An 11,543-nucleotide genomic window follows, 5' to 3' on the forward strand; every position below is an offset into this window, starting at 1 on the left:
TGCTAGACCACCACACTCATAATGAACCCCTTAATCCCACTTTACTTCCTGGCCTCACCCTCAAACACAAATTATTTAAATCAAATACATTCACTAGGCAGTAAGGGAAGAAAAATGAAAGGAAACTTGAATTTGGGACTGATTTAGTTTGGCGGAGGGGTTACTCTGTCACAAATGTGACAGATATCACATCCATCGTATTGCAATTCGGAATATGGCAAATAGGAAATCTGTTACATTTGGGACAGAGTAACCCCCTCCACCAAACTCTCTCAATCAGGCCATCAGTCTGCTGCCACAGGGTAAAGTACAGGGAAAAGTCCAGGTAGTTACTGTAGAGGTTTTGCCATGGAATACTGGGGGAGGGGGTGGTTCACTGATTATGCAGCTTGGGCTTAATCAGTCACTGTAGTTGAAACTGAAAGTTGATGAATGTCAAATTTGAACAGGTGTAAATCCATTATGGAAGCCATATGAAGTATGAACCACTTGTCTGGGCCGTGACAGTTGGCACATTCCCCAAAAATGTTTTTCTCAATTTGTACAAAAGTTAGAAATTAATAGTGAGTACTAGGGGATGTGACTGAGTGGGCACTGGGAGGGAAGAGAAAGACACCTTGGCCCAAATTTAAGAAGACCTAGCGCCACATTAGCGTCATTTTTTTATGCTAATGTGGCGTTAGGCTTGCAAAATTGCAGCGCCATGTTTACACATTTACTTTGTAATCCTTTGCGCCACATTATGCATGCATAATGTATACAAAGGGGGCGTTCAGACGCAAGGAGGCCCGCAAAAATGGTGCAATGAAATCTACAAGATTTAATTGCGCCATTTTGGCCGTAATTTTTAATGTCTGCTGAAAGCAGGAGTTAAAAGGACACGCATTTTAATCAATGGGTTTCCTTGCACTGTGCTCCACTAGCGTCAAAAAGAGCAACGTGCCAAACTAGCATCAAAAAGTTTGATGCTAGTTCTCCAACTACCGCCATGGTGTGCCATATGTTAATTACAGCGAACACATGGTGGCATTAGGGGGGCGCAAGAAAAGTGGTGCTGCATTGGATGCAGCGCCACTTTTCTTAAATCTGCCGCCTTGTTTTTGGTTTGGTTTGCAATTAATTGAAAGCTTTGCAAATGCTACATTGAAAGAAGCAGATGCACATTGCACATCTAACCCTGCAGTGTCCAGCTGATCCATGATGCAGTTGGTTGAGGTCATCATCATCACATCATGGCCCATGGGCCGGAATCGCAGCTCCTGAAGTGCCATGGGCAGGGAGGTCATGGATGATGATGGATTGTGGGATCTGCCTGACTTAACGAATACAGTGGGCATACTGGTAATTGTCAATAAACAAGCAATGTGACTTGCCATCACCCGCCCCTGCCACCTCAGAGACTCTCCTTTCAGGTGTTGCATCTGGCGTACTGGTGCTGGCCCCGGCACTGGTGGTCTGTGCGGCTTAAAAAAAACAACATTACACATTTCAGATGCCACAAACATCTCTCCCTTTTTTTTAACAAAATACAACCACACCACATGACTACAGTTGAGTTAGCAGTATCTCCTCTCTCATGAAAAATATCACTTTGGGTATTTTGCTTGTTGACAATTGTTAGAAAACTAAAGCCAGTAATCAAGCCAACCGTAATGGAGGGGGAGAGATGGGATGATGACTGTGAGTCACCTGAAGTGCAGCGAAGGGGTAGAATAAATTGGTCAATGAAGAACATATATTTAGTTTTTTGTTGGCAATTTTGGCAAATGCAATGCAACCTTCCTCATACTACTTTACTGCCATGCTGCTCTGTCATTGAAACTGCTGGGATAATACAACATTTGGGGGGAAGTGGTTCACCATGACCTTGGCCACTCTCCCATCATTTGAGCATGAGCAAGAAATAGAAAGCCTTCTCAACAAACAAGCATAGACGAGCATGCTTGGGTCTGCATACTCTTCAATCTTCACAGTAGACTACCTAATCTAGTATCTTAGTCTTACAGTACCGGTCCACAGGGTATAATAAAGGTTAGGGGAGAGGTACAGCATAACCAAGCCGAAGAAAGCTTAAGCTACAGATCACAGAAAGAGGAGAAAGACAGCCACAGAAACAAACAAATATATAAAAAGGACAATGCAGGGTGGGATAACATGAATAAACATTGACTAGAATGAAGAGCATTTGAAAAGAAGAGTCACAGCAAAAGAGAAAGGAGAAAAAATTCATCTAAATTGGGAGAGTAAAAAGTTAGAGAAATAAATATTAACAAGAACTTACTGGGGCCAGCAAAACTGTCTCCTGCGGTGCTGGAGGTGGCAGTGGAACTTCTGCCTGCAGCGGCACTGGTGGTGGCACCTTCCTAGGCCCGACCCTCCAATCCCTTTTTCTAGCCCTTGGGTGCTGATGTACGAAATAAAGAAGATAACAAAAATAGATTAGTGGCACAGTTAATCTCCTAGAAAATATTATGCCAGGCAATGGCAAATGCAGTAATATATTGACATTGTACTTTACTACTTTTCTCAATCAGATTGCCTAATACCTATATGATTGAGTTGATCTATTCCTAATTTCCGACACCTTACCTAAGCCCTATTTCAAATTTCCTAAGCTACGTTTAGAAATCCTAATGTATTGCAAAGAATGATCTTTGTTTCACAAATTGTATTTGCAAACCCCCTTACATGGGCCATCTCAGCCAGTTTCCCTTTTTAACGCATAGATGCATGCATACATCTTTGGAAGAATGCTTGGGACTGTACAAGCTACATAAAAAGAAAGACACCGAGAACACTAACTCACTGATATGTATTACATGCTTTTATTACTACTACCACAGTACCACAGTCTAAGTGACAGAAGGACTGAGGAGTCAGCATAACCAGCATAATCAGCATAATACACCCAAGCGAGCGCCTACAACAACAAGTAGAACTAGGTAGCACCAAGCACCTGGCTCGATCAAATTGCATCACATTATATCCGTAATCTTATGTGAACTTAATTTAACTCTGAGTGTGAGCAGTATGATATTTGAAAAAAATAGCATTATATGACAGGACACAATAAAATTAGTAATAATTAATTACTAGTACTCACCAAGCCCCACAACCTGGACGCCCAGTAGGTCAAGCAGGTCCCTCTCCTAGTCAATAATATAGGCTCAGCGGTGCATCAGCTGCTGCTGGGTACGCCGAACCCCAGTGCATCAGCGTCGCAATGGCCCACCTTTCCCCACTGATGCTGACACTCCTGCAGGACGTACCCAGTGCTGGGCCTGCCGTCTGCTGCCAACAAGGAGGGAAGGTGGCGCTGCACAAAAAAACAAGTGCAGCCACCTCCTCCTCACAAAAAATGGTGTGAGGCTGCATCCCTTGGTGGTGCCAGTTCCATTAGCACTACCTTGTCCCCCACGTTCTGCCATGGCGCTGGGTGTGAAATAAAAAAAAACACAGGGGTAAAAGAAAGTACAAAGAGGGAAAGTTAGAAGAAGTTAGGGGAAAACTATTAAAGGGACAAAAAAGTTACGGAAAATAGAAAAAAGAGGCAAAACACAAAATACACACACAAATACACACATTAAGGAAATAAGTGTAAAACGGGAGGATTAGTTGGATAAAGACAGGATGGTTAAGATAAAGTAGGGATTAAAGTAGGCTCAGGACCATGCACAGAATAGAAAAACAAGATGGCCGCGTGCATGGGTGACAGCGTGGTGCAGTTTGCGCTCGCATTTGCAATGCAGCGCATGCTACTTGCACCAATCAGCACAAACGGGTGGCAATCGTAACTCTGCCCGCTCGCTTGGAATAAGGTGGAGTTCACAGAGTGTTTTCTATACTTCGCGGAGTTCCGCATAACGGACTTCCACAAACTCCACCCAAGCCTACTGTTGATGTGTCCCCTTACAGTTGAAAGTACTTTTTGTAGCACACCACTGAAACATGATTGTGACACTTCACCAGATACTGCCACCATGTAATGAACTGGCCCTATGGCCTCAGATTTTGTTGCTGCCATGATATAGACTGTTGGTGTTATTGATATTGCAATTCCTATTGTGAGGTCATGATGTCTGGCTGCAACTGTTGCCTGTAAATGGTAGGATGCACACCCCACTTCAAGCGTCTTAAAAAGTTCAGGAACCAAATAATGGTGTGCTAACCGGGAACCCGCTTTGTCCATACACGTGTGGATGCATACCAGAAATTCGAGCCTCGCCAGGTCCCCAAACCAGAGTGCACAGCCTGATATGTAATATCAATAAAATATGATCAAATTCAAAACAGTTTCAAAATTTTTCCATTAAATCCACATATTTACACACTCCATTTTCATCAGTGAGTTCAACAAAATGCCAACCCAGGCTTTTCTCCCCAGCAACTGTTGTCATGAATCAATGATAATGTGCCTGTTTCATTTGATACACTGTAATTTTCCCTTTCTTCCATGGTGCCAAGGTCGTGGATTGTCAACCTATACACGGCACAGATTATTGGGCCTATGTCTGGTTTCTTAACAGCACTATGCTTAACTCAGAGACGTGTTACCTACCCATGTATGGCACCAATACATTGTGAAATTACTTTGTTTTGTTTTAATGAAATAGGAAATATGTTACATATTTATCGTATTGATATGCCTGTGGAAGTTATTGGTCAATATAGTTGGCAAAATAATGTTTAAAGTAAGAAATGATAAACTAAGTCACACAACAAACACAACAGTCTTTCATTATGTGTAATTTACATTTATTTCTGTGGCCCAAATGAACAAAATAGATTCAAATGACAAGCAAGGATAAAAGAAACAAGTACCATGGTGGTTGAAACTATTATTGTATAGGCTAAATTGTTTGGAGTTCAAGCTACAAAATTCAGCTCTCCGTAGAAAATGTAAATGGGTGTCCGAAATAGTCGACAGAGTGATTGGTAGACAAACACTGGATGAAATTAGGTACTGCATCTCTTAGAGGTGGTGGTCCGGATGCATGCCCCCTACTGTTGGGGGGGAGGGCAGCACAGATGCAGGGCCTGGGGTGGGTGGAGCACTCACCTATTGTGGCAGAGCCACCCTGTCTGTGACTGAGGTTGGTGTATTTGCTCCTGATGCTGAGGGACCACAGGCAGGGGTTGATGGTACAGGAAAAGCCCTGCACATACAGTGGTAAATGTCAATCATCACCACAGCCAAGGAGCCCAAATTGGAGTTGAGATTCTCCATCTGCAGATTGTGCTCCCTCTGACCCTGCTTGATGTCCGGGAGCTCTGTGACTATCTGGTCCATCACATACTAGGTTTTTCAGAATGCTTCCAAGACTCAGTCAATGGTGGTCTGGGTGACAGTGACACCAGTGGTATTACTATGCTGGCCCACAGATTCCCTCCCACATCTCCTACCCTCACTACCCTATCCTCTTGAGGCACTGTGCCCCATCCCACTAGGTCCTGGCATAACTGGAGGTGGTAGTGGTGGTGGTTGGTCAACAGTAGCCAGGACTGAGGCACAAGATGTGATTTGTGCTCCTCTGGATAAAGGAAGTGGGGAAATCAATAGGCTGAGTTGCTGTAGCAGCTGGGGTGGGAGGTGTGGTTGTGGGCAGAGTGTGACTCACTTAGGCTGTCTGCCCAGAAAGACCAGATGTACCCAGCATGTCATCATCTAGACTTTCAGGAGTTGTGTCCTCACTGAAGGCTTGATCCTGACCTGGAATGGATGTGAGTTCAGTTGCAGACGGGGGTCCAATGGCCCTGGGTATTTCCCCCAATATGAATTACAAAGAAAATTACATTAAAGGTCTATATTGCACCACAAATGCGTCTTCTTGAACAAATGAAGCAACCTGAAAAAACTAAGAATTTACGAATGATGGAATGGTTAGGCCTTTGTGTGATTTGTGACTTTTTACTAATGCAGGGTAATTTGCACATATGCAAACTTTAGAAACAATGATGGAGAGATGTCCTGAATCATGAGATGTACCAGTGTACATTCCATGTACCAGACATACCACTCAACACAGTAGAAAGGAGATTTGAGAGCTGTGCCATTTCAATGCCTACCAGTCTCAGACACAAATGATGGTACAACTTATTGTATTCAATGGCATTGGCCATCATATGTACACTGCAAAGTAATTTGTGCAGCAATACTACTTATAATCAGCATGCCACAGAACATGATCGGAAACCTTTGAAAACACAAACTATGATTTATTAAACAAGTAGATCAATTTAATATAGTGACAAGAAGGTGATAACATACTGGAACGACACAGCAGGTGACATTTCAAAACATACCATGAAATTGTAGATGTCACCTACAACAAGCTTTGACTTTTGTGCATATATGGAAGGAAAGAGAGGTTGAGCTACATCACATTACACTGTTGTTTTGCAGAGACTAAAGCAGGGCATAATGGTAGTTGAAGGCATTTGTATACACGTATACACTATTGCCATTATTTGTGAAAAAAGTGGGTTGCACATACCTATATATATATATATATTTACAGTGAAAATTAAACAGACATTTGCAACATGTGCACACATGTGTTGAAAGTGAATAGGTTAAGGTACCACTTACAAGCACTATAAGTTCATGTGTATATTGATGGAGTGTAAGATCTGTTTTTGGAAGTAAAACACCCTACATTGAGATATAGCAAAGGACTAGGCAAAGGCAAGAGGTGTTCATAAAGGACAACACACAATCTGACAATACATGTTTGTTATTGTTAAATAGATCATAACAGCCATGATACTACTGTTTTAGATTACCCAAGATGTTTTGGTAACTTAAGTTTGATAATGTATGTTATGCTAGATGTCTGGAATACTAATCAGTCATCTGGGGTACTAATCAGCAACATTGTTGTCTGCCATGGTCGTTGCGGACACAGCTGGCATTATGGAGTCCACTCCTTTGACGTGGATGAAGGCTGAGCCTCCATAGATCGAAATAGGGTGGGCTGCTGTCAGCTTGACAAAATACTTGGCCCGCTGCTGTACTGGTTTGGCAGTAAGACCGTTGACATCTAAATCAGGCCCTGGGTCTCTTAAAAATCTATTGTATACTTAAACATTGTGTGATTTTTGTTTTGCCTGAGATTCAGGTTAGAGGAATCTTCTTGTAGGTCATTATTGTTACATCCCCCTCAAAATCATTCCCCTCAAAATCAGTTAGAGTTTTAAAAAAATTCAGTTGATCTGGCTGATCTCTGTGCTAAGATCTGTTTTCTCCGTCTTCCTGCTTTGCTTTAATTTCATTTTTTATTCTGCCATTTGATCCTTCCATATCTCTCTCTCTATATCTTTTAGAGCTGAAATCTTTTGTTCCATATGTTCTAGACGGAATACTATTCTGTCTATGTTTTTGTTCCTGTGGTAAAAGTTCTCTTTTATAATTGCTGCTGAACTATCATGAAACCATTTTACCTGTTGAATATCTTTGAAAATTTTATTGAGTAGACCTTCTAAATTTCCTTTCATTTGTCCTGCCAGAATGACATTTGATTTTGCATAATATCAAACTGCAGTATCTGCTTGAGGGATGTCAGTCCTTTCAGAAGGGGAATCACCTACTGCAGTGGTTCCCAACCTGTGGTCTGGGGACCCCTGGGGGTACGTGAATCCTCCTCAGGGGTTCAGCGACTGCATCGAAAATTATACAATATTAACAGATTAGGTCCCCAGCTATCAGTAATGATTCATTGGGGGGTCCCGGTATTCCAATTCTGATTCACTAGGGGTCCTCAGACTCCACTAATGATAAAGTGGGGATCCACATAAGTCAAAAGGGAGGGAACCACTGACCTGGTGCAGTGTCCAATTGTCTGTTCAGCTTCTCTAGTCTTACATTCTTCAATGTATAGGCATTCAAGTTTTATAGCCTGTGTCCACCCTGGCTACCTTAGCGTGCCTTTTGATTTAAGGCTGATCAGTGAGTCCACCATCACACTTTTGTCCAATTGGACGCCATTTGTTTGTGCAGGGGATAGACTTTATTGGCTCAGCATGCAGTAACTTCTTTCTGTAAATGTGCATTACAAATGAGAGATTTCAGCTTAATAATCAATCAATCAGGGATTTGTAGAGCGTGACTAATCACCTGTGAGGGTGTCAAGGCACTAGGGGGAGGGAGTGGGGGGAGGGAGAAAAGAGTAGTTCTTACTGTACACAGAGCTGTCCAGCTCCCTGAAAGATTAATTTATAGGTTTGAACATCTTCTCTAGTTATTGTCAATTTTGCAGGGCCTGCTCTCATTTCACTTTGTTCTTTCCGAGGCATCAGCTGTGGTGTCTGGGGTCCTTCATATGTCAGTCTTGGTCTCATATTGCCCTCTGCGGTATGATTTAAGGTGCAATACCCGAGTACACCATCATATCTCCTTAGTCATCTACATGGGTCAGGGCTGCTTAATCTCACCATCAGCAGCTGTCGGCTCTATGAAAGATGTCTGGGAACAATAGGCCAGTTTTCTTGTGCAAGGTCTAATTACAAAGCATTTCTCTTGGAGACTGGCTCTGTCTCCACTACGGTCTCTTCCTACAAGCATTCGTGCTGATATGGTCCATCTAAGATACACTTATGGGTTGAGCTGCTGCATCATACTACCCATTAAAAAACAAAAAGCAGGACTACACTCGTAACTGTGCACTCGAGGTGTGTCAAACACCCAAACTATTGCCTACTATGGCAATCGATGAGGTCGGACGTCTACAGCCTTGAATACAGTGTAATAACAATCCATCCTTAATGGCCCTTTGACTTTAACATATGTGTTGCACAATAAATAATTCAGGCTTACTTCCTTTGTCATAATAAACAAATCAGAATTATGACATCGGTCATAACTTTTCCTAGTACGCCAATCAGACCTATAGATTGTCACCATAACTAACTCAGGCCTACAGTGTTGAGTTTAAGTTTTCAAACGAGGCACACAGTGCTAAAATGACAAAGTTATATAAAATTATAGTTGACACAACAAAATATAATCTCTCCGAAGAGTACCTAACAAGGATGCTCACGGAGAAAATGTTCTAGGTCCACGATTTCTCACAGGGGTAACCAGCACAAAATCCTGTGCCTATTTCAGTAATCTGTGAGATTCGATGTAAACATTTATTCTCTACAGGCTTTTATACAGAATCATAACAATTCACCCTTCAATGGATTGGTTGATCTTATGCTTTTTACAATAAATGCATCAGGCCTACTGTCTTTTTAGTAACATTTCATAATAAACTAATCAAACCTACAGCCATGATCACTGGTTTTCCATAAAAACCAACACAATCATTCTGTACAGAGTATTAACTTTGCCACAAGCCAATCAGTGCAATATAAGCACTCTTTTTGGCAGAAACACTCATCTTCGGCCCAATCATATCCTGTACTCAGGACGAGTAACACTTGGGTGAAGTCTAAGCCGTTCTTTCAACTCTCATTTGTTTATCACAAATGGCTTGGCAACAGCTACATTGCCAAATCAGACCTAAAATATTGATGGGGGTGTTGAATTCCTGGAGAAAGTGATGTTTGACTTGAATCTGGCTGGAATAGTAGATTTGTGGAAAATTAATGTTTCTCTTTGTGATCCTGACTACAACATGTAATTGATGGAGAAGATATGGACGATTAAAAATTCATTACTGTGCCCTTCTTACATTTTCGAGACCACATGAGAGTTCCATCATTTTGCAATTTCTAGTATGAAGGAGTTCTGAGGGAAGGATGGATATGATGACTGACAAGCACTGGCAGTATGCCACTAGCCAGACCTGATCTTTGATGAATCCTTGACGTTGCTGATTTATATATATTTAAATTATCTTGGGGCAGGGATGATACAAGAATTCTCTGCATCTGATATTGCTCCTTACTGGAAATGTGTCTGTTATTGATGTTTAAAGTGGTGAAAAGGTGCCCTATGTTGGTGTTGCCCATTAGAATCAGATAGGCCCAGATTTATACTTTTTGATGCAAATTTGCATAGTGCAAGGGTGTGTGTGAAGTCAATCACAGATTTTGTACCGGAAGGGCACCCCACTAATACAAAATACTATGGGCTTCTTTTACAACAAACTGACGCATCAGCCCAATGCGTCAGATTTCTTGAATTGCCTAATGATTCTTTAACAATGCCATGGATGCGCTGTATTTACTATACAGAGCTCCATTGCACAAGGCTCCACAGATATGTCAGAAATTCACTGCATCAGTTTTGTGTGGCTTTTTGCCTGGCAATGCCTATCATGCATACATTATACCTGGTGCAGGTATAATGTGACACAAGGCTTTACAAACTGATGCATTGGGCCCAATGTGTCAGTTTGTAAATGTGTAGCAGTGTAAAGCACTGCTTAGCGCCACCACTGCGTCATAAATGTATGCAACTGAGGCGCAAAGGCCTTGTAAATGAGGCCCTATGTTTTGACATAGTTTACCACTTTTCCACCTTGTATGTGTACTGTACAGTTCAGTGCATGTGTAAACCTGGAAAACCCTTTGGGGAAAAAAATAATATTTTCTCAAACTTTATGCCTGCTTCAACATAGTGTAACTTTTTGGAGCGCATCCCTGTCTCTCAGTGTCAGTTCACAGGCACTTGCATCAAAACCCCATAGATGGTTCCATGGGAACACCTGTGTACCACTCCTGAAAGTCCCCTTGAAGCAAAGTAACATAATGTAGCACATTTCACTACTTTACATACCATTAGGCTATTCTCTAACCCAAATCAGGACTCACAGTGAAAAGTAATTCCCATAAACAACAGTTTTTGCGACAGAAACCTGGTGCAAAGTGTCAGTAAATCTCTGCTGCAGAGTTGGTCATGAGCCTGTTGGACCAAGGCAGAGGGTATCTGTGCTAATTTAGCATCTCATGCTTGAATCGTGCCTTACTTTTGGGAGTTATTACTAGGCTCGCATGAAACCAAATCTGACATTTCAACTGACCACTACCAGCACTGAATAATATTTCTTTAAAGAAAAATAAGAAGTGTTATTTGTTTCTGTTTCATATTGACTAAATATTTAACTGTTTTTGTTCATATCAAAGGTTAAGGCATACTGACGTTCGAATCAAGAAGATGGGATTGTGCTGAAAATTGATGGCAATGTCTTTCAGGAAAAGCTTCGCTGACTCATCCAAGTCTCTCTTCTTCTCCCAATAGCATCTTACAGCATCACTTCACTTTTTACTTCAATAAAAGCATTTGAACCTTCAAATAAGTTTATTTCTTTTCTGTTTTGGTCTGGAATTCAGTTTTGGAAACAAAATGTGTTAACCATTTTCATGATAGATATCACAGAATTGTAAAAGACAGAGAAGCAAGTTATTTGCTTTTGATACCCTAGGTGGCACTTGCAAATAAACATATTTAACCCTGGTCACAATTGAATACAGAAGGCAGACTGTTGCAAGTGGAGGGGCTGTGCCAATGGTTTTGCTAATCTCAGGGACATTTGCTGAGGAGCACACTGCTCCAGAGATAGTGTCCTCCATTTTCTTTCCCATCGCTTTCATTGCCT

General features: G+C 41.6%; 1 protein-coding gene across 1 annotated transcript in view; it reads left to right on the forward strand.

Moving 5' to 3' along the window:
* Positions 1-11,218, forward strand: part of LOC138247279 (serine protease inhibitor Kazal-type 1-like) — a 152,000-nt gene extending 140,782 nt beyond the window's left edge. The window contains exon 4 of the mRNA XM_069201998.1: positions 11,071-11,218. Within this exon, the coding sequence (XP_069058099.1) occupies positions 11,071-11,116 (46 nt within the window). The 3' untranslated portion in view covers positions 11,117-11,218. The remainder of the gene's footprint in view (positions 1-11,070) is intronic.
* The last annotated feature ends 325 nt before the right edge of the window (positions 11,219-11,543 follow it).

This window comes from Pleurodeles waltl, chromosome 7 (genome assembly GCF_031143425.1).
Source record: "Pleurodeles waltl isolate 20211129_DDA chromosome 7, aPleWal1.hap1.20221129, whole genome shotgun sequence".
Classification (NCBI taxonomy): Eukaryota; Metazoa; Chordata; class Amphibia; order Caudata; family Salamandridae; genus Pleurodeles; species Pleurodeles waltl.